This window comes from Manis pentadactyla, chromosome 10 (genome assembly GCF_030020395.1).
Source record: "Manis pentadactyla isolate mManPen7 chromosome 10, mManPen7.hap1, whole genome shotgun sequence".
Classification (NCBI taxonomy): Eukaryota; Metazoa; Chordata; class Mammalia; order Pholidota; family Manidae; genus Manis; species Manis pentadactyla.
The window spans coordinates 589,943-612,899 of NC_080028.1; the positions used below are offsets into that span (position 1 = coordinate 589,943).

The following is a 22,957-nucleotide window of genomic DNA, read 5'->3' on the forward strand; positions in this document are numbered from 1 at the left end:
GGAGGGGGCAGGACACACAGATGGGACAGGAAGCTGCTTTATTTAGGGGCTATCTTCAGCCCCTCCCAGGTGGCAAGGGGGTCAAGCCAGGCCACCCCTCCCCCATCCACCAGCCGGGCTCTGCCCTTGTGCGAAGTAGCTCTTTGTAGGGAGCACGTGGGGTAGGCTGCCGAGTCCGCATCAGACACAGACGGGTCAGGTCTTGACTGGGCATCTCTGCCGTCATGGAGAGGTGGGCATGGAGGGCTGTCCCCAGCAGCTGGGGACCACCTCATGGACTCAGCAGGACTCAGGGCCCGGGGGCCTCTGGTGCGGGACCTCCATGGCAGTTACGAGGATCATGTCACACACAGCTCTGCAGCCCAGAGTGGGGGCTTGCTGCTGTAGGGGTGCTGCCCACCAGCTGCTCCACTGGCCTCCCCAAGCTCTGTGGCTTCCAGCACCCGGGCTGTGTCCCCATCCCTGGCGTAGGGGGCCTCCAGCAGCTTCAGCACCCGCTGCACCTGCGGAAGGCCATGTTAGGGCTGCCCTTCCCACCCGGGGCCACCCCTGCTGCAGGACCCAGGGGCGGCGGGGCCTGCTGTGCTTGCCTCTGAGAAGTCCCCATTCTCGGCAGCCTCAATGGCATTCTGGGCCATGTAGTTCCGCAGGATATACTTGGGGTTGTTGGCGTGCATGACACTCACGTGCTCGGCCTGCCAGGCAGCATCCCCGCCTGCGTCTTCTCGGTCCTTCTCCAGCCGGGCTCTGCAATCACACCCAAGCCCCACCCCTCCGGCATCTGTGCAGCCACCTCGTTGGGAGACTGTGGTGCAGGCAGTCGGCTGACCCCAGCTGTGGCTGGCCTCACCTGTACTCCTGGAGCCAGTGGGCCCAGTGGGCCCTGTTACTGCTCAGCAGCGCATCTGGACTCAGCTGCTCCAGTCGCGACTGCTGCTCCACACGCTCCAGCTCCTTGGTAAGGTTGGCCCGGGTGCCAATGAGTGCCAGGAGCCGCGGGTTCGACTGTGCCAGCATCAGCATCATTGAGAGCTGCCTGTGCCGAGGGACCATAGGAGGTGTGTCCATGAGGCCACGACGTCCCCACGGCCGGCAGCGGGCAGCGTTCTGGGAAGGACCACCAGGCGTCTGGAATGACACCCATCTCAGCCTGGAGCTGGAGGCAATGTCCTTGGTGGCTCTACAGCCCCACCAGGGGGCGGGCCCAGAACCAGCAGATGACATGGGCGTGGACACCTCACCACCCTTGTTCTGTGGCAGCCCATCCACACGACAGGGCAGACGCCACAAGCTGACAGGCAGGCAGTCCTGTTGAGCGGGTAGGGACCTCCCCAGAAGGGCACTATCAGTTCCTCCCATGTGACGTAGGCCTGGGTTCTTCCCCACTTCCAGATGGGCCCGGGGACCTGAACAGCCCCCAGCACCCCTTCCCCAATGACACTGGCTCTGCGTCCAGCTGGTCTTTCCATCTCCTGGGGGCCATCAGCCCATCCCTTGTACGTCACATTAAGTTCCTACCTGACCAAGATTTGCTGGCTTGTTTATCAAATATATAACTTAATGCTTCCTGTGCTTTATCCTGAGTGAATGTGGTCACACCCTTGGGACACGGTGGGCTCTTCCCAATGAGAGATGGTACAGTCTGGTTGGAAACCTTGTGGGAAACTGTCCCAGAGCAGTGACTGCGCCCAGCCAGTGCCAGCATCACTGTCCCTCTAACCAACATTCACCAACGTGCACTTTCCCCTACATGCTCCACTCACTCTCAATGTTCTTCCCTTTCTGGAACCAAATTCCAAGGAAGCAAAGCTTGAATACCTACCGAGGATCCATCTGGGGTCGGAAGGCCAGCCTCAGCTCTTCCAGGGAGGCACACTGTGCGGTCAGCGCGGCCAGGAACTCATCCAGGCCCAGAGACTGTGGCCCAGCTGGGAAGGAGCTCAGCAGGGAGAAGGTGTTGGTGAAGTCAGCGCCTGCAATCACAGTTGCTCAGGCCACTGCTGGCAGGCCCGGGTCCCATGCGCCCTGCATGCCCCCTGCCTAGTCACCAGACCAACATGCTTGCCTGCCCAGTGTGGAGGCCTGCTCAGTGTTGCATCCAAGGACTCCTGGCCCCTGCTCTCCAGCCCATTCTGCAGCCCCCCATCTGCCACCCTGCTCAGCTGCCGCTCTGAACCTAACATCACTCCAAGCCCACTTCTTTGTCTGTGAAATGTGTAAATATGGTGAGGGCACAGGTCAGCCCTGGCCTCACCACTGCCCACTTCAGGAGTAGCAGAGTTGCAAAAAGCCCCCAAAGCTCAGCCAGCCCAGGGGTCAGCATACAGCAGGTACTGAGGCCCGCAGCCTGACCTGTGCAGACACACTGTCACTGTGACCCTGAGAAGACACCCAGATACATACACAGAGTGAGAAGGGGGCTGACACCTTGACTCCACAGAACAATCAACTAAACACAGGAGAACAAGACATAGCAAGGGTGTGAAACAACAAAGTGAAGTGGCAGAGACCCTTAATGGTAATCACTTCAAGGTAAATGGGTTAATTTCTCCAGTCAGAAAGCAGAGATTGGCAGATGGATTAACCAAAAAGATGGGGTCTACTACACACTGTAAGATACTCACTTTCAATTTCTGTCTGAAGTGAAAGGATGGAAAAAAATACCCCTCACAAATAGTAACTTAAAGAGAGCAGGTGGCTATACTAATAGCAGTATATTTTGTCTGTAAATTAAAAGCTTCTAAAAGACAAAAGAGAACAGTAAGAGTCGGTTCTTCAAGAAGATGTAACAGTTATAAGCAGGTACCGAAGGAGCACCGAAGTACACAAACAGACCAGTCCAAGAACAGGAGCTGGAGATGCCACCCCACTTTGAGTGACCGCCTGGACACCGCTGAACCTGTGGGGCCACAGTCTTCTCGAGTGCACATGGGACAGTCTCCATGACAGACCACACTTCAGACCATAACAGAAATCTTACTACATTTAAAAAGCCTGGTATCTTTTCTAGCCACAATGGAATGAAGCTGAAAATGACAAGAGACTACTATGAGCAATTTATGCCAACAGGTAAGTTAGATGACATAAATAAACTCCTAGAAACAAATAACAAAAACTGACAGAAACAAAATCAAAACAGTCCCATAATAAGGAGGCTGAATCCGCTGAAAACCTCCCAATGAAGAAAATGTTAGAACCAGATGGTTGCACTGGTGACCTGCACCAACCATTTAAAGAACACCAATCCTACTCAAAACTCTTGCGAACAGTAGGAGGAAACACGTGCTAACACATTTTATGACACCGGCATTGCTCATGCTGAAGCCAAAGACACCACAAGGAAAGAAAAACACCAACACCCCTTGCAAATACAGACTGGAGCCCTTGGCAGGGAGACACATGGGCATCTTGCTCACCCTGTGAGGACGCAGCAGGAAGACCGCCTTCTGGGACCCACAAGAGCCTCACCAATGAGCTGGCCACCTGGCACCTCGTGGCCTCCAGCACTGGGTTCAGCTGCCCAGTCTGGTTTATTACAGCCGTTCAAGTTGACTAAGGTGGGGTATGAATTAGGAGCAGAACAATGTGATCATCTTAACTGGTACAGAAGGGGAAAAACAATCAAACTAGGAATAGAAGGAAATGTCCTTAATCTGGTAAGGGCCGTATATGAAAAAGCCTACAGGTACCACCACACTCGGCCGCGAGGGACAACAGGTGGGCTTCCACGTCAGCCACTCCTCTTCAACAGTCCTAGAAGCTCCCACTAGAGCAACTGGGAAGGTAAAAGGACCCAGAATTCTGCTACACGTACACCCAACAGGAGTTGCAAACAGACTCGGGGACTTGTGTGTGTGTTTTTACAGCAGCAGCGTTCACAGCAGCCACGGGCTGGAAACAACCTGCGTGTGGATGACTGTTCAGCCTGCGAGGGGGGCCTGCTGACACCTACGCAGAGGTGACAGCTGCGCAGCAGAGTGCGCCAGTCACAGGAGGACCGACACGGGGGGACCGCTCGTGAGGCGCGGAGAGGCTCCCTCCACGGGGGCCGGGGGCCCGCTCAGTGGGGACAGCCATCCCGCTGGGGAGGCTGAGGAAGTCCTGGAGACGGGTGGTGGGGATGGTCGCCGGCACACGTGTAGCTGATGCCGTAAAGGTACAGCGAGAAACGGTTAACAGGGCAGGCCTTGTCACATTTCACCTCAGCGGGAATGCCGAGCCCGGGCGGCACGTGCCACGCCCGCTCACCGGTCAGGCGCATGGTCTCCAGGAGCTCGGCCACCAGGGCCCCATCCTCCCCCCGCTCGGCCCGCACGAGGCCCAGCTTCCGGCGCATCTTCTGCAGGTAGTGCCTGCGGAACGTGGCGTCAAACTCCTCGGCCAGGACGGCCTCGGCCAGCTCGCGGGGCAGCTCGGGCTCCAGGGCCTCGGCCAGCTTCTGCAGGTTCCATTTGCACACCTCAGGCTGCCTGCTGTACGAGTAGCGCCCGGTGTTGTCAGACGCGTTGCACACGTGGTCGGGCTCGTACCTGCCACACGGGCGAGGAGACCGTCTGGGGCGCCCGAGGCCGTGCCTGTGGGCCCACCGCACCCCTGCCTTCCTGGCTCAGGCACCTGCGGCCGCTCTCGGCCCCCTCTGCCCCGAGGCTACCCCAAGCACAGGGAGGCCACCGTCCTCGGCTGCCCCCCCCCAGGTCACGGCCCTGGCACACTGCCTGCTCCTGCCCTTTCCTCTTTTTAACCCAGAAGTGGAGGGTCCCTTTAAAAATGCCGCTTCTCTGCTCGAAACCTTCCAGGGTACTTGTGCTCCTGCGCATGGCTGAACAGGCCCTGCTGAGAAGGGAGCGTGATGTTCACGCCGCTGAGGACCCTGCCCTGCTGGTTCTGGGGCGGTGTCCCTGGAGGGGCAGCGGGGTTGCGTGGGGCCCACCTGTCCATGAAGCCGAAGGGCCCGTAGTCAATGGTGAGCCCCACGATGCTCATGTTGTCCGTGTTGAGCACGCCGTGGCAGAAGCCAACACACTGCCACTCAGCCACCAGCCGGGCCGTGCGGCGCGTCACCTGCGGTAGGATGGGCCCTGGTTGACCCCCGCCCCTCGCTCTTCCCCCACTGAGTTGGCTGTTTCTCAAAGTGGTCCTTGTTCTCCAGAGGCTTCCATGGGGGAGAACACTCGACAAAAGTTAAGAAGTAAAAAGAGAATTTTGGATGAGCCTGATGCGCACAGGCTCTCATGTCCACATACCCTAGCTGTCTGTTTTATATACTCACAAATTTGTTTCACCCAAACCAGAAAAATTAGGGAACCTTGCTGTCCCTGAGACTCGGGCCCAATAATGACCATGAAGAAACAAGGGACTTGCCACACTGTCAGGCAAAGCTGCCCTAGTTCCAGGCCGTGGTGCCTCACGCTGCAGGCTGCCAGGGAAGAGGCTCAGATGGCCCATGCACCCAGAGCAGGTGACCCCACTGCAGCGTGACTACAGCTTCAAGGACACGTGGAGCCTGGGAAAGCAGGGGCCTGCAGGATGCAGGGCTGCTCCCAAGGGCTCCTACCACCCAGCACCACACCTCTGCCAGCACCACACACGCCAGGAACCAGGCAGCACTGTTTTCTCAGCGTCTGATGAAGGGATGAGGCTCTGAGGCAGAGCAGCCCGCCAGGTGACCCACCTTAGGGTAGCTGAGCCCTGCACTCACGTTCTCAGGTCCAGGCCCAGGCCCATGTGAGAGATGGAAAGAAACAGTGTGGCTGCTGCGGCCCCACAGACACTGACCCGGCCTCTGCTTCTGATGGAAGGAGTGCTGCCCCACCCTCTCCTCTGCTTCTAATCACTGATGCCACAACGAACAGGGTGTCATACGTGGGACGTCCGCATGACCCGCTGGGTGGGGGCCACGCCTGACACTTCCGGGCTGGACCCAGACACAACCCGGGGCAGCCAGCATCTCCCCCAGCTTGAGACTGGTCTGGACCAGGTGTGCATGGCTGGGGCCCCTGGGAGCATACGCCCCACCAGCACTCAGGCTCCCCGAGTGGGGCCCTTCCCTGCAAAGGTCTCCCGTTGGCCAGGGCCCCACAAATGCTGCTAGAACAAAGGGACCCTTGGGTTTGTCCCAGGACCCTCAACCCTCAAACGTTTCCAAGAAGTCGGCCCTGGTCACAGCCAGGGAGAGGTGAAGGTCTGGGACAGGGTGCTGACTTCGAGGAGGGCACGGTGAGAACCCGTGTCCACCAGCCAAAAAGATGGTGTCTTCAGTGGCTGGCGGGGGAGGGCAGGGGCCAGGCAACTGTCTGCGGGTTGGGGTGGGGAGCAGCCCCACCTACCTCCCGAAAGAAGGCGGCGTTCCTCTGCACGCTGTGGCCGCCGTGAGCAGCCTGGATTTCCGGGTAAAAGGTGCCAATCACATAGTCCAGTATCTGCACTCGAATGTCGTTTCTCCCCACACTGGGGCCGGAGCGCCCTGTGTGCTCGTCTGCAGGCTTAAAAATCTCAAAGGACCCAAACCTGGAGGGAAGACCCAAGTTTTCAACAAGTTAAAACAACTCCACCCACTTGCAAAAAAGGAGGGTCTGGATGCTAGGTCTCAGCCTACAGAGGAAAGAACACATTGATTTAACTAACAGACAAAAATGTTACTAGCCTTTCAGACACAAATACAGATGTGTTTCACTTCAGGTCACTTCCATGCAGCCAGGAACTGCTACACCTGCCCGACTCACCAGGACAAGAAGGGTCTGTGCTGTCCCACACCAAGGGGCACGTCGGTCACCAGCAGCCTACAGTGGGTGATGGGCAGGGTCAGCTTTACTGCATGTACTGCCTGTGGTGGTTGGCAGGTCTCCACCCGAGGGGACCTGAGGCAACGCTGGAGACGTTTTTGGTTGTTATGACTGGGGTTACTACTGGCAACTAGTGGGTGGAGGCCAAGAGGCTGCCCAACACCCCACATGGCACAGCATGGCCCACAGTAAAGAACAATCTGGTCAAAAGGCCAGGAGTGCCACTGTGGAGTCTCCTACATGAGGTAGACACCTTCCCTGGCTCCTCCCATCCTCCAGAGAACAAGAGAAAGCCAGTGACCTTAGCCTCAGGTGTGGGGGGCCCAGGGGCTGGTCTGGTGACAGCTGCATTTGACAAGGTCAGCCCGGCAGGACAGACAACCGCAGGGTCACCACAGCTGCTTCCCAACGGCTCTGGGGCGGGGATCAGTACCAGACAAATGTTTGATGCGAGTGACATCAGGGGACATCAAAGACTTCCAGGCTCACAAGACAGGAGCTGGAAGGGACTCAGTGACCAGGGGTGTGAGAATGGCAGCAGACAGACACAGCAGGCATGGGGCAGCCCTTATTCACAGGACAAAGTAAGGCCATTTTCTTGGGAAATTTGATGCAGTTCCTTGTCATAAGCTACAAGGAAACAGCTCGGCACAGGCCCTTCCCAGGACCCCACATCTGGGCAGCCCCTCTGGTTGCCTAAGGTCCTGCCGCCTTCACCAGTGCTCTGGGGACCCGCTGCCTGGGCCAACCACACACTGGCTGACCAGGCTGCCTTCCATCACCTCCTCTCTGGTAGCAAGGGCCTGGCACAGTGCACAGAGGGCTCAGCACAAGTGTTCACGTCAGGACTGGACTCCTGATGTAGAAAATGCCCAGGGCCTGTTGTGTGGGACACAAAGCATCAACTGTGGCCAGGCTGCTCCTCCTGCACTCGGGCCGGGCAGGGGCTGGCTTCTGGCTGCACGCACATTTGCCTCTACCAGGCTTCTCAGCCACAAAAGCACAGACTTCCTACAACTTGATAAAGCAAGTGCATTACGCAGGCCGAAGGGCCCTGGCATTACCTTAGGAAAGTGGAAGCTATACGCAACACAACCGTGCATTGTTCGTATTTTGGATTACCATCATAGAACATGTCGCGCATGACGGTGGACTGGGATGTGACGCAGGCCCCGGCCCGTGTGGTGGGGATCCCCAAGTGGAACATGGCTTCGCTGCACAGGAACTCCCGGATACTTGACCGCAGGACTTTGCGACCATCAGCCTGTCTGAAATCAAACACAGAGGTCACTGTGTGCTTAGGCAGGCATCCATTCAACAGAGGTTAAGACAGCTAATGGAAGGGACTCAAAGCACCCTGTAGGCTTTTAAAAAACAACTCATGGGCAGCTCTAATATCATCATAAAAGTATCTGCTTTACCTAACACCCATCAACGTCCCTGGCCTGTTGCGGACGCCAAGGACAGCCAAGGCGACTTCAGCCTCCGCGAGGGCCCGGCCCACGTACCATCACGCACTTGCAAACCTGCAGTCCTGTTTTAGGAATTTATTTTGCAGAAGCACTAGTGGGGAAGAGGTGGACGGCCTTGTAGGCCTTAACTTTTTTTTACACTAAGCCTATATTTTTTTCTTTAATAGACTATTTTCCAGAGCAATTTTAGGTTCAGAGAAAAATGGATCAGAAGGTATAGGGTTTTCTCATGTACCTCCTGTCCCTCCACACATATGACCTTCCCCACTGTCAATATTCCATCAGATCGGATATTTGTTACAACTCATGAACCTACACTGACGTGTCACCACCACCGGAGTCCAGTCTCCATCAGGGTCACTCTTGGTGGTGTTCGTCCTGTGGGTTTGGACACGTGTCACACTACAGTGTCACATAGGGTAGCTTCCCTGCCCTAAAAGCCCTCTGCTCCCCCTGTTCATCCCTCCCTCCCCTGACCTCTGGCCGCCACTGGTCCTTTACTGCCTCCCAGAGCGTCACAGAGCTGGAGTCACACGCTCCGCAGCCTTTTCCGACTGGCCTCTTTCACGCAGTGACATGCGTTTAAGGCTCCTCCACGTCTTTCCTTGGCTTCAGAGCCCATCTCTTCAGTGCTGAGTGACATCCCGTTGTCTGGACGGACCACAGCTTCCTCTGCATCAGCTGCTGAGGGACATCCCGGCTGCTTCCACGTCTTGGCAGTTACGAACAAGGCTGCTGTAAATGTCTGTGTGCACATTTTTGTGTAGCTGTAAGGTTTCAGCTCCTTTGGGTAAATGCCACCGAGTGCGACCACTGGATCGAATGGCAAGAGTCTGTTCAGTGTGGTGAGAAACCGCCAGACTGTCTCCCAAGGTGGCTGCACCACTCTGCACCCGCCCGGCAATGACTGAGCGTTCCTGCGGCCCCGCATCCTCGGCAGCACTTGGTGTTGTCAGTGGCCTGGGCTTTGGTCAGCCAGCAGGTGTGTGGTGGGTGGGGTCCCACTGCTTTTACCCTGGATTTCCCAGGTGGCACAGGCTGTGGAGCCTCTTCTCATGTGCTTACTTGCCAACTGTGTGTATCTTTGGTGTCATGTCTATTCAGGTCTTTGGCCCATTTTAAAATGAGGTATCTGTTTTCTTCTTGAGTCTCTAGAGGGGTGTACAATTTTGGGGTATAGCCCTTTATTAGATGTGTCTTTGCAAATTTTTCTCCCAGTCTATGGCTTTTCTCATTGTCTTAATGACTTTTGCAGAGCCTAAGTTTTAACTTCACTGAATACCAGCTTATCTATCTAAAGACATCTTTTTAATCTAAATCGTTATTGCCATGCCCAAGGTCCTCTAGGTTTTCTCCTATTTCATCTTCTAGCTTTATATTTTTGTATTTTACATTTATGTCTGATCTACTTTGAGTTAATTTCCATGAAAGGTGTAGGGCCTGTGAGTAGGTTCATTTTTTGCATGTGGACATCCAGTTGTTCCAGCACCATTTGTTGAGAAGACTGTCTTTGCTCCTCTGTCACAGGGAAGGTGACCATATTTATGTGGGTCTATTTCTGGGCTCTCTGTTCTTTCACCAACACCACACCATCATGGTTACTGTAGCTTTAAGTGAAGCTTGAAGACAGGCAGTGTCAGTCCTCCAACCTTGTTCGGTACCACGTTGGCCACACTGGGTCTCTTGCCTCTCCACATAAATTTTAGAATCAGTTCGTCAATATTCACAAAATACCTTGCTGAGACTTTGATTGGGATTGTACTGCATCTATAGATCAAGTTGAGAAGTACTGACATCTTGACAACATTGAGTCTTTGTAGCTGTAGACATGGAATATCTTTATATTTAGTTTTTTTATATATTTTATCAGTTTCATAGTTTTCCTCATACAGATCTTGAGCATACTTTGTTAGGTTTACACTAAGTATTTCATTTTTGGAGTCCTAATATAGTTTTAATTTCAGATTCCAATTGTTCATTGCTGGTATATAGTATAGTGATTGCATTTTATATAGTAATTTTGTATCCTACAACCTTGTTATAACTGGCTATTTGGTTCCTTTTTTGTTGTTGTTACTTGAGATTTTCCTACAAATTTCCTCTTTGTCTTACTGCATTAACTAAGACTTCAGTATGGTATTGAAAAGCACTGGTGAGAAGAGACATCTTTGTCTAATGTCTGATCTTAGTGGGAAAGCTTTGAGGTTCTCATCATTAAGTAGATGATAAGACTTAGGTTTTCTGTAGATAGTCTTTATAAGTTTGAGGAAGTTCCTTTCCATTCCGCCTTTTACTGAGTCTTTATCTAAATGGGTACTGAATCTTGTCAAATGCTTTTTCTGCATGTATTGATGGGATTTTCTTTCTTTAGCCTGTTGATCTATTATGTTTATTAATTTTTCAGTATCAAACCAGCTGTGCATATCTGGACTAAATTCCATTTGGTCATGGTCTATAATAATTCTTTTCAGACACTGTTGGAATCAGTTTGCTATTTTGTTGAGGATTATCTATGTATCTATGTTCATCAGAGATTTTGGTCTGTAGTTTTCTTATATTGTCTTTGTCTGATTTGGTATTAGGGTAACACTGACCTCATACATGAATTATCATTATTATTTATTTTTATTTTGGTATCATTAATCTACAATTACATGAAGAACATTATGTTCACTAGGCTCCCCCTTCACCAAGTCCCCCCCACATACCCCTTCACAGTCACTGTCCATCTGCATAGTAAGATGCTGTAAAATCACTATTTGTCTTCTCTGTGTTGCGCAGCCCTCCCCGTGCCCCCCATGCACTATACATGCTAATCGTAATGCCCCCTTTCTTTTTCCCCACCCTTATCCCTCCCTTCCCACCCATCCTCCCCAGTCCCTTTCCCTTTGGTAACTGTTAGTCCATTCTTGGGTTCTGTGATTCTGCTGCTGTTTTGTTCCTTCAGTTTTCCTTTGTTCTTATACTCCACAGATGAGTGAAATCATTTGGTCCTTGTCTTTCTCCGCCTGGCTTATTTCACTGAGCATAATACCCTCCAGCTCCATCCATGTTGTTGCGAGTGGTAGGATCTGTTTTTTCCACTGTGTATGTACCACATCTTTATCCATTCATCTACTGATGGACACTTAGGTTGCTTCCATATCTTGACTATTGTAAATAGTGCAGCGATAAACATAGGGGTGCATCTGTCTTTTTCAAACTGGAGTGCTGCATTCTTAGGGTAAATTCCTAGAAGTGGAATTCCTGGGTCAAATGGTATTTCTATTTTGAGCATTCTGAGGAACCTCCATACTGCTTTCCACAATGGTTGAACTAATTTACATTCCCACCAGCAGTGTAGGAGGGTTCCCCTTTCTTCGCAACCTCGCCAACATTTGTTGTTGTTTGTCTTTTGGATGGTGGCCATCCTAACTGGTGTGTGGAGATATCTCATTGTGGTTTTAATTTGCATTTCTCTGATGATTAGCGATGTGGAGCATCTTTTCATGTGCCTGTTGGCCATCTGGATTTCTTCTTTAGAGAACTGTCTATTCAGCTCCTCTGCCCATTTTTTAATTGGATTATTTGCTTTTTGTTTGTTGAGGTGTGTGAGCTCTTTATATATTTTGGATGTCAATCCTTTATTGGATCTGTCATTTATGAATATATTCTCCCATACTGTAGGGTACCTTCTTGTTCTGTTGATGGTGTCCTTTGCTGTACATAAGCTTTTTAGCTTGATACAGTCCCACTTGTTCATTTTTGCCTTTGTTTCCCTTGCCCAGGAAGATATGTTCATGAAGAAGTCACTCATGTTTATGTTCATGAGATTTTTGCCTATGTTTTTTTCTAAGAGTTTTATGGTTTCAGGACTTACATTCAGGTCTTTGATTCCTTTCAAATTTACTTCTGTGTATGGGGTGAGACTGTGATCCAGTTTCCTTCTCTTACATGTAGCTGTCCAGTTTTGCCAGCACCATCTGTTGAAGAGACTGTCATCTCCCCATTGTATGTCCATGGCTCCTTTATCATGTATTAATTGACCATATATGTTTGGGTTAATGTCTGGATTCTCTAGTCTGTTCCACTGGTCTGTGGTTCTGTTCTTGTGCCAGTACCAAATTGTCTTGATTACTGTGGCTTTGTAGTAGAGCTTGAAGTTGGGGAGTGAGATCCCCCCTACTTTAATCTTCCTTCTCAGGATTGCTTTGGCTATTCGGGGTCTTTGGCAGTTCCATATGAATTTTTGAACTATTTGTTCCAGTTCATTGAAGAATGCTGTTGGTAATTTGATAGGGGTTGCATCGAATCTGTATATTGCTTTGGGCAGGATGGCCATTTTGACGATATTAATTCTTCCTAGCCAAGAGCATGGGATGAGTTTCCATTTGTTAATGACCTCTTTAATTTCTCTTAAGAGTGTCTTGTAGTTTTCAGGGTATAGGTCTTTCACTTCCCTGGTTAGGTTTATTCCTAGGTATTTTATTCTTCTTGATGCTATTGTGAATGGAATTGTTTTCCTGATTTTTCTTTCTATTAGTTCACTGTTAGTGTATAGGAAAGCCACAGATTTCTGTGTGTTAATTTTGTATCCTGTAACTTTGCTGAATTCCGATATTAGTTCTAGTAGTTTTGCAGTGGAGTCTTTAAGGTTTTTTATGTACAATATCATGTCATCTGCAAATAGTGACAGTTTGACTTCTTCTTTACCAATCTGGATTCCTTGTATTTCTTTGTTTTGTCTGATTGCCGTGGCTAGGACCTCCAGTACCACATTGAGTAACAGTGGGGAGAGTGGGCATCCCTGTCTAGTTCCCGATCTCAGAGGAAAAGCTTTCAGCCTCTCGCTGTTCAGTATGATGTTGGCTGTGGGTTTATCATATATGGCCTTTATTATGTTGAGGTACTTGCCCTCTATGCCCATTTTGTTGAGAGTTTTTATCATGAATGGATGTTGAATTTTGTCAAATGCTTTTTCAGCATCTATGGAGATGATCATGTGGTTTTTGTCCTTTTTGTTGATGTGGTGGATGATGTTGATGGATTTTTGAATGTTGTACCATCTTTGCATCGCTGGGATGAATCCCACTTGGTCATGGTGTATTTTTGAATTTGGTTTGCTAATATTTTGTTGAGTATTTTTGTATCTATGTTCATCAGGGCTATTGGTCTGTAGTTTTCTTTTTTGGTGGGGTCTTTGCCTGGTTTTGGTATTAGGGTGATGTTGGTTTCATAGAATGAGTTTGGGAGTATTCCCTCCTCTTCTATTTTTTGGAAAACTTTAAGGAGAATGGGTATTATGTCTTCCCTGTATGTCTGATAAAATTCTGAGGTAAATCCATCTGGCCCGGGGGTTTTGTTCTTTGGTAGTTTTTTGATTACCGCTTCAATTTTGTTGCTGGTAATTGGTCTGTTTAGATTTTCTGTTTCTTTCTGGGTCAGTCTTGGAAGGTTGTATTTTTCTAGGAAGTTGTCCATTTCTCCTAGGTTTACCAGCTTGTTAGCATATAGGTTTTCATAGTATTCTCTAATAATTCTTTGTGTTTCTGTGGGGTCCACTGTGATTTTTCCTTTCTCGTTTCTGATTCTGTTGATGTGTGTTGACTCTCTTTTTCTCTTAATAAGAGGCTTATCTATTTTGTTTATTTTCTCCAAGAACCAGCTCTTGGTTCATTGATTTTTTTCTATTGTTTTATTCTTCTCAATTTTATTTATTTCTTCTCCGATCTTTATTATGTCCCTCCTTCTGCTCCCCTTAGGCCTCATTTGTTTTTCTTTTTCCAATTTCAATAATTGTGACATTAGACTATTCATTTGGGATTGTTCTTCCTTCTTTAAATATGCCTCGATTGCTATATACTTTCCTCTTAAGACTGCTTTTGCTGCGTCCCACAGAAGTTGGGGCTTTGTGTTGTTGTTATTTGTTTCCATATATTGCTGGATCTCCATTTTCATTTGGTCATTGATCCATTGATTATTTAGGAGCATGTTGTTAAGCCTCCATGTGTTTGTGAGCCTTTTTGCTTTCTTTGTACAATTTATTTCTAGTTTTATACCTTTGTGGTCTGAAAAGTTGGTTGGTAGGATTTCAATCTTTTGGAATTTACTGAGGTTCTTTTTGTGGCCTAGTATGTGGTCTATTCTGGAGAATGTTCCATGTGCATTTGAGAAGAATGTGTATCCTGTTGCTTTTGGATGTAGAGTTCTGTAGATGTCTATTAGGTCCATCTGTTCTAGTGTGTTGTTCAGTGCCTCTGTGTCCTTATTTATTTTCTGTCTGGTGGATCTGTCCTTTGGAGTGAGTGGTGTGTTAAAGTCTCCCAAAATGAATGCATTGCATTCTATTTCCTCCTTTAATTCTGTTAGTATTTGTTTCACATATATTGGTGTTCCTGTGTTGGGTGCATATATGTTTATAATGGTTATATCCTCTTGTTGGACTGAGCCCTTTATCATTATGTAATGTCCTTCTTTATCTTTTGTTACTTTCTTTATTTTGAAGTCTATTTTGTCTGATACTACTATTGCAACACCTGCTTTTTTCCCTCTGTTGTTTGCATGAAATATCTTTTTCCATCCCTTGACTTTTAATCTGTGCATGTCTTTGGGTTTGAGGTGAGTCTCTTGTGAGCAGCATATAGATGGGTCTTGCTTTTTTATCCATTCTATTACTCTGTGTCTTTTGATTGGTGCATTCCGTCCATTTACATTTAGGGTGATTATTGAAAGATATGTAGTTATTGCTATTGCAGGCTTCAGATTTGTGGTTACCAAAGGTTCAAGGTTAGCTTGTTTACTACCTTACTGTCTAACTTAGCTCGCTTATTGAGCTGTTATATACACTGTCTGGAGATTCTTTTCTTCTCTCCGCCATTCTTCATATGTTGGATTCAACCAGCTCTAGAAATCCGCACCTGGAGCGCACACACAAGGTGCACGGGGTGCTGGATATTAGAGAAACGGAAAAGCAAAACCTGTGGGCAGGTCCCCGCAACCGGTGCCCCTGAGACAAAAGAAAAGCGAGTGCTTTTCTTATTCCTCCTCCTCCATTCTTCATATGTTGGGTGTTTTGTGCTGTGCTCTTTCTAGGAGTGCTCCCATCTAGAGCAGTCCCTGTAAGATGTCCTGTAGAGGTGGTTTGTGGGATGCAAGTTCCCTCAACTTTTGCTAGTCTGGGAATTGTTTAATCCCACCGTCATATTTAAATGATAGTCGTGCTGGATACAGTATCCTTGGTTCAAGGCCCTTCTGTTTCATTGCATTAAATATATCGTGCCATTCTCTTCTGGCCTGTAAGGTTTCTGTTGAGAAGTCTGATGATAGCCTGATGGGTTTTCCTTTGTAGGTGACCTTTTTTCTCTCTCTGGCTGCCTTTAATACTCTGTCCCTGTCCTTGATCTTTGCCATTTTAATTATTCCGTGTCTTGGTGTTGTCCTCCTTGGGTCCCTTCTGTTGGGAGTTCTGTGTGCCTCCGTAGTCTGAGCAACTATTTCCTCCCCCAGTTTGGGGAAGTTTTCAGCAATTATTTCTTCCAAGATACTTTCCATCCCTTTTCCTCTCTCTTCTTCCTCTGGTACCCTTATAATACGGATATTGTTCCTTTTGGATTGGTCACACAGTTCTCTTAATATTGTTTCATTCCTGGAGATCCTTTTATCTCTCTCTGCGTCAGCTTCTATGCGTTCCTGTTCTCTGGTTTCTATTCCATCAATGGCCTCTTGCATCCTATCCATTCTGCTTATAAATCCTTCCAGAGTTTGTTTCACTTCTGTAATCTCCCTCCAGACGTCTGTAATCTCCCTCCGGACTTCATCCCTTAGCTCTTGCATATTTCTCTGCAGCTCTGTCAGCATGTTTATGATTTTTATTTTGAATTCTTTTTCAGGGAGACTGGTTAGGTCTGCCTCTGCAGATCCTTTCTCAGGTGTAACTATCTTGGACTGGACTAAATTTTTTTGCCTTTTCATGGTGATAGCGGTGGCTGTAGGCATGTTGCAGGTTTGTCAACTGGGAGAAGAAAGCCCTTTCCTGCTTGCTGGATGCCTTGCCCTTCTCCGCTACCTGTGTTGGTTACTCACACTCCTGGAGCAGCCACCGGGTTAGTCCCCAAAGCTGCTGTGGGCGGGGTCTGTCAGAGCAGCATGGAGCCCTGCAGGGAGTGGCAGGCATGCCAGGTGTGCTCCTCTGTGATAGCGGCGCCCCTGCCGGGCAGCTGTGTACCAGCAGTAGCCTTTGGGTCTGGCCCGGGCAGCTGTGCATTGGGCTGGGATTCCGGTTGGCTGCTGGGAGCGTGCATGCTCCCTCTGGCTCTGCTGCAGGTGCGCGCAGGGCTCTTCTGGCTCTACTGCTGCCGGTGTGCGTGAGCCGCATCCGGGCTGTTCAGTCGCCGCTGCCGCGGGCTCGCACAAGCCTCTTCTGGTCCCCTCTGGCGCCGTTGGTGCACGCGATCTGCTCCTGGTCCCTTCCGGCACCACCGCCCCTGGTACATGCTGCCACTCTCCCGCTACTGGGCCGGTGTGTCAGGGTCCACGCCAGTTGGAGGAACAACTGGCAGGCTGCTTAGTGCCGTGAAGGGCTTCAGAGCTGCACTGGCTCCCTGGGGTTTAGGGTGCCTAAGGTTCCCCGGGATTCCCAGCTGCTAGCTAAGTGTGCCGGGATGACTTCGTCCAGCTATGGGGTCCCTGTCTCTTTAAGACTTGCAGAAAGCACTCGCTTTTCTTTTGTCTCAGGGGCGCCGGTTGCGGGGACCTGCCCACTGGTTTTGCTTTTCCGTTTATCTAATATCCAGCACCCCGTGCACCTTGTGTGTGCGTTCCAGGTGCGGATTTCTAGAGCTGGTTGTTTAGCAGTCCTGGGCTTTCACTCCCTCCCCGTTCCGACTCCTTTCTTCCCGCCGGGTTTTGGGGTGGGGGAGTGTGCGGGTCCCGCCTGGCCGCAGCTTGTAACTTACCCCCTTCGTGTGATGCTGAGTTCTCGCAGATGTAGATGTATCCTGGCTGTTGTACTGCATCCACTAGTGTCTCTTTTAGGAATAGTTGTATTTATTGTATTTTCATAAATATATATGTTTTGGGGAGGAGATTTCCTCTGAACTACTCACGCTGCCATCTTCCCATGATCCTCCTCATAAATGAGTTAGAAAGTACTCCCTTTGCTTCTAATGCTGAAAGAGCCTGCAGAAAATTGGCAAATTTCTTCCTTAAATGTTTGGTAGAATTCACCAGTGAATCTATTTCGGTCTGGTGCTTTCTGTTTTGGAAGGTTATTGTTTATCCAATTTCTTAATAGATACAGACCTATTCAGATAGTCTATTTCTTCTTGTGTGAGTTTAAATAAATTGCATCTTTCACAAAACCGGACCATTTCATGTAGGCTATCAAATTTGAGAGCACAGAGCTGCCCACAGCACTCCTCTGATGTCCCAGGACCGGTGCCTGGGTGTAGCTGGGTCTCTCTCCCTTGGGTTGTGGGGAGGACTCATCCTGCGTGGTGTTCTTCAGACCTCTTAGATCTCTTTGGTGTCTGACATGATTTGGGGAAATCCTGTTATTGTTTCAAATGCTTGTTCCTCTCTTTCCTTTTGGTATTCCCATTACAAATGTTACTTCTTTTGCAGTTTTTCCACAATTGATAGTTTTTGTTTTTTGTCTTTTTTCTCTTTGGGGGTTTCTACTGAGATACCCTCAGGCTCAGATTCTTTCCTCATCTACGTCCAGTCTACTAATGAGCCCATTATGGTATTCTTCATTTCTGTGTTGTTAGAAATCTCTAGCATTTCTTTTTGGTTTTCTCAGAACTTGCATCTCTCTGCTTACCATGCCCATCTAGTCTTCCATGTTGCCTACCTTATCCATAAATAGAGCCTTTAGCATATTAATCATAGTTTCAAATTCCCAGTCTGAGAATTGCAGTATCTCCACCCTGTCTAAGTCTGGCTCTGATGCTTGCTGTCTCTTCCAACAGTGTTTCTTGCCTTTTAGTATGTCTTATAATTTTTTCTTCATAGCCAGGCATGACATACTAGGTAAAAGGAGCAGTTGTAAATAGATCCTTAGCAATATGGTGATAAGGCATAGGTACGGGGTGGGGGAGTGCTCTAAGTCCTATAATTAGGTCTCAGTCTTGTAGTGGACTTATGCCTCTGTGCCATGAGCTCCCTATATTTTCCTTTAGGCAGGACAACCAGGCTAGAGTGGGTTGCAGCTGGGTATTCCCCTCGCACCCCCACCCCAGTAGGCTCCAATAAAACCCCAGCAGCAGGGGTGCTGGTTGAAGCTTTCTCTGAGGCAGGCCTCTAACAGCAGCACAGTGTATTCCAAATGGTTCCTTTTCCTATCCCCCCTGCCAGAGCATAAGGGGATTTTTCTCCAATATTCCCTGTGAGAAGCTAGTAGAACTCCAGGAGGTAAAATTCACTATAGGGGGCCCCTTATGACTAGGTCTCCCTGGAGCTTCTGAGTTGTTTACATTGAGCCTCCAGTAATTCATCAATTACAGGGCCAGGATCCCGTGAGGATTTCTGCTCTGCTGCCGTGACTCTGTCTGCCAGCCGCTCTGACTTTGGGGGCATTTTGACTGTGGCCTCTTTTCTTCTACAGATCTATGGAAGGTTGCTGTTTCTCAGTTTGTTCAGCTCTTTATTGTTGTGAGAATGGAGTGGTGACCCCCAGCTGCTTCTGTGCTGGACCAGAGACTCTGTAATTGCTTTAAATTGGAAGAGGAATGCGGCAGCAGTGCGCAGGAACAGCCGGCCTGCATGAGCCCTCCTCACAGCATGCAGGGCTGCACACTGTGACCTCCAAGAGTCCCAGCCAGCAAAAACACACTGATAACTGGAGCTCGGACCTTCTCATCTGGGAGTCAAGCCTGGGGTTCTGGCCTGGTCCAGAACGGCAGTGTCCCAGCACTCTCCCAGAGAGAAGGGCCTCTAGGCAAAGCATGGTGTGTAGGAAGATAATGAGCTCCACGGCTGCCTCACTTGGCGGGACACCATGGCAGGTTGACGGCACGGGCTGCCCATGTCCTCTGCCAGGAAGGGGTCAGACCTGGGCCCAGTGTGAGCAGAGGGGTGCTCGGGCCCAGGCCTGCAGGGAGGGGCCCAGGAGGCGAATGGTCAGGAGCAGCCAGGCCCACCCCAGCACCCAGAGCTCTGCAGGCCCCAGGGCAGCTTGTCCCTTATATGCACAACACCTCTGTAAATGAGGCCTGGTGGTCACCCCAGGTCTCTGGCCAGTGTGACTCTCAGCCCACAGCTTCACTCCACTCCCCTAGTCTCTGGGGTAAACATGTCACAGCAATCCATCCTCAAATGTCATTCCACCTCTCCCTGGCCTTGGGAGTTCCCTCTCCGCCCGGCTAGATTTCACATTGTTCAGCAGGAACAACTACCAAGCTATCTTGAGTCTGGCAAGAAATGATCCTGAAAACAAGCAGCTTGTTTTCTTGCCTAGAGCAAGGTTCCCAAAGCAGGAGCCAGACTTGAAGAACATTACACAGCAAGCATACAAGGCCTCAGGGCAGCCCTGCCCCACAGAGCCGACAGGACGTGTGACCACAGTCCCTTCCCCTACACACCCAAGTCTGTTCCAGCCAAGCTGCTGGGATGGAGCCAGCTGAGGACTAGCTCTTCTGTACCTGCCAGGAGAGGCCTGTCCTAAAATCCTAACCCTCATAGAAGAAGGCAGAGGCAAGAAGCTCCTGCCCAGCCCCAAAACACACCTGCAACTCCAGCAGCAGCTGGCCTTAAGCTCCTCACAGCCACTTAGGGCTTAGAGACCCCAGGACACATGGAGGGCGTGTGAACCTGAGTAACAGTCAGTAACTCCTTCCCTTCAAAGGAAAAAAGTGTTCTAGCAGACCTCAGATTTGGAAACTGATTTAAAACTCAAGTCTTCCAATATAAAAAGCAACCCCCCAGCAGATTACTCTCACGAAAAGGTTTGTCTTTACAACTGGCAAAAATAAATAAGCAGGGTGAACAGAGATAGCCTAAAGATGCTCACAGAATGAGCAGGCCCCAGGATGAGAGGTATTTACACCTCCTTCCAAAGGGCAGAAACTCCTGCATCAGCCTCTGGTGCAGACAGCCCAAGCAGGTTGCTTGGGGGAGGTGGTGGGGTGCCAAGCTGAACTCAGGAAACTTCAGAGACAGAAAGGTTTGGAGACTGGAGGAAGAGAACAAACCAGCTATTTTGAAAGTCTAAGATGGAGCTGCTGGCAGTGGGGCACGAGGGACATGCTCGTCCTTGGGGGACGAAAGGGGAGTGGCTGGACCCACCTGCAGGATTTCTTTGAACATAAAATACCAACTTAGGTGTAACCTGCATTTAACAAACATGGAGTGAACATATGAACTGCTCAGTGGAAACGAGCAGAACAGACTGTCAGCACTGCACTGAGAGGCAGGGCACCCTGGGGGTCAGGCTGTTGGCATCTGGACCAGGTGCTGTGCCTCTGGGTCTCCTGTAGTTACCTGCCCCTGCCCCCTGACTGCGGGGCCCCAACAGGCTGGCCCACAAGTGCCAAGTGTGCTGGGTGCCCTCGGGAAGTCTGTGTTGCCTGTGAGGTTGTCTGACAAGCGTCCCCCCTCACTCCCAGCACTGGCGGCTGGAAACGCAGCAGACATGAGAGCTACAAGTGGGACTGACTCCAAGGTTCTTGGGATGTTTACGGGAAGAGTGTCGGCAGCTGCCAGGTCTGTGGGATCAGGGACACTCGGTGGCAGGAGATCGGCGGGGGAGGAGACCAGCGGCCACAGACCTTGTTCCCACCCCCTCGGCCTCAGGACCTCCTCGGGAGCCGTTCCCTTTGCCAGGATGCCGCTCCCCGCCATGTTCCGGCTCCCCAGATCAGACTTCTCCAACTCACCCCTCACCCCCAAGTGGGGAGGACATCTGTGGACATGTGCATGTCACCATCCCCAACGTACACCTCTGGAGAAGGGCGCAGGGCAGCCCCTCCAGGGCCCCGGCCCCGCCCACCTGTTGAGGGGTCCACCCGGAGAGGGGCCCACCTGGAGAAGGGCGTGGGGCCGGCGCCCTTGAGCTGCAGCTCCCAGCGCTCGCCGGCCGCCGTGCACACCTCGCCCAGGTACATGGCGGCGCCGTCGCCCAGCTGCCCGGCGAACTGGCCGAACTGGTGGCCGCAGTAGCAGTGCGCGGCGGGCTCGGCGCCCGGCAGCAGCGCGTTGCCGCTGAAGAAGAGCGCGGCCTCAGCCTCGCACGCCTCGCGGGCGGCGGCGTCGTTGGGCGGCACGTCCAGGCCCAGCAGCGCCAGCGCGGGCTCCGACAGCGCCACGAGGCGCGGCTGGCGCAGCGGCGCGGGCCGCACGCGGCTGAAGCAGGCCCCGGGCACCAGCCGCGGCGCGGAGGGGGCGCCCTCGGGGCTGGCCGGCGGCGTCTCTACGGGCAGCGCGCGCAGAGCGCGGTTGTCGAAGCGCAGCCCCGCCAGCCAGCGGGGCGCCGGTTCCATGGCGGCGCCGCGGGCAGTGGCCGAAGAGGAGCAGCGTGAGGGCGGCGGGCCGAGTCGCGGCAACAGGGCGCGGGCAGCCGCGAGCGAAGCCCAGAGCGCGGCCCTGAGCTCGGCCATCCGCTGCGCCGCTGCGGCGGAAGCCCCTCTGCCCAGACCGGAAGTCCTGCCGCCGGGGGCGTGTTCCATCACTGCGCCTGCGACCCTGACAGCCTGGCTCTGATTGGTTGTGTCGTCCGTCCGTCATCTCTGCTCGCGGTGGCGGACTGGCTAGCGCGGGGTTGGCAGTCGGACCGGGAGATGCCTGCCAGTCCAGATAAGTGCCACGAGTGGGGTGACCGTGCTGAGGCACGTCCTCTGTGGGCCATCAGGGATGTCCCTAACTCGGGTGAAGGCAAAGGTCAGGCCCAGCTCTATTCTGTGCTGAGGCTCTGGCCCAGGATTCGTGCCAGGACAGGAGTGTTGGGAGGGGTTGTCCTCGAGAAGAGGTGACCGTCCGTTAACCCGTGAGCCGGGCCGGGCACTCGGAGGCTCCACGCCCTGCCCGTCCTCAGAACGGGGCTTCTGCCTGCCTTCCACAGAGGCGCCCCAGGGTCACAGCTCGAGATGGTGACTGGTGCTGAGACACCTGGACACACTCGGGACTGAACCCCATTAAGGCCTCTGTATGAACTTGCAAGATTGAGCGGGCGGGGCGGGTGCCCAAGGAAGCCTCGTGTATAAGCCCCTCGCTTATTAAACCTGCCACATCCCCACCTGGAGTGGCCGCCGCCTCCTTCAGTCCCAGCTGCCCTCTGCGTGCTGGGCCAGCTTCGGACTGTACCTGGGAAGCTCCCAAGGAGCATGGGGACCAACAGAGGAAAAGGGGACCTTTGTCTAGATCTGGCCCGGTCAGTGGGGGCCGGGAAGTGGCTGGGGCAAAACCAAGGGCAGGCAAGGCTTCACTGGGCGCCTCCCTGGTGTGGGGCCTTTGCTCCTGCTGCTCCCCCGCCCGAAGCACGATTCCTCGTGTTTGCCGGATTCCATGCCCACCCCGTCCACCCCACCTACCAGCTGCACACCCATCCGGGGCCTCCGGTCAGCCTGAGATTCCCTGCACAGTACTTCTGATATGAGCTTATTCCCTTAATTTCCTTTTTGAGTGCCTCTCTCCTCACCCCTGCTCTTGGAGGGCAGGAGCCTTGACAATCCGGGCACCAGTTCCCTAGAACAGCACCTGCCCCAGAAAAACACCCCACAGATACCTAGGAGG

At 51.5% G+C, this 22,957-nt stretch overlaps 2 protein-coding genes across 8 annotated transcripts in view; one reads left to right on the forward strand and one right to left on the reverse strand.

Moving 5' to 3' along the window:
* The window catches only part of TUBGCP6 (tubulin gamma complex component 6), a 39,345-nt gene extending 20,490 nt beyond the window's left edge, over positions 1 to 18,855 (forward strand). For 3 of the 5 annotated variants that reach the window (XM_036906695.2, XM_057508385.1, XM_036906698.2), the window contains exon 26: positions 790 to 1,528. The gene's annotated coding sequence lies outside the window, so the exon portion shown is untranslated. Of the gene's footprint in view, positions 1 to 740; positions 1,529 to 18,836 lie in introns of those variants that run through there. The other 2 variants (XM_036906697.2, XM_036906696.2) reach the window with 2 other exon arrangements.
* Positions 22 to 22,272, reverse strand: SELENOO (selenoprotein O). Of its 3 annotated transcripts, none has more exons than XM_057508394.1 (9): positions 21,251 to 22,250; positions 7,847 to 8,050; positions 6,327 to 6,507; positions 4,931 to 5,061; positions 4,249 to 4,352; positions 1,823 to 1,973; positions 851 to 1,036; positions 591 to 747; positions 22 to 503 (listed from the first exon to the last, which is right to left on the reverse strand). In XM_057508394.1, exons 1-9 carry the CDS (start codon positions 21,892 to 21,894, stop codon positions 330 to 332), a joined length of 1,932 nt encoding a protein of 643 aa, XP_057364377.1. In that variant the 5' UTR covers positions 21,895 to 22,250; the 3' UTR covers positions 22 to 329. The 3 variants fall into 3 exon arrangements, with proteins under 3 accessions (XP_057364377.1, XP_036762608.2, XP_036762609.2); XM_036906713.2 differs by having other exon boundaries at positions 4,249 to 4,529; positions 21,251 to 22,245; XM_036906714.2 differs by lacking the exons at positions 22 to 503; positions 591 to 747 and having other exon boundaries at positions 938 to 1,128; positions 4,249 to 4,529; positions 21,251 to 22,272.
* Positions 22,273 to 22,957: the final 685 nt, after the last annotated feature.

What these genes read in the sequence shown, in the direction of transcription:
- SELENOO (XM_036906714.2), bottom strand. Translation starts at nt 21,894, where the DNA reads ATGGAACACGCCCCCGGCGGCAGGACTTCCGGTCTGGGCAGAGGGGCT. An exon ending in GGCCCCACGCCCTTCTCCAG is followed by an intron (nt 8,051 to 21,250) that starts GTGGGCCCCTCT and finishes GTTTGATTTCAG; the next exon opens with ACAGGCTGATGGTCGCAAAG. An exon ending in CGACCCCAGATGGATCCTCG is followed by an intron (nt 1,129 to 1,822) that starts GTAGGTATTCAA and finishes GTGTCATTCCAG; the next exon opens with ACGCCTGGTGGTCCTTCCCA.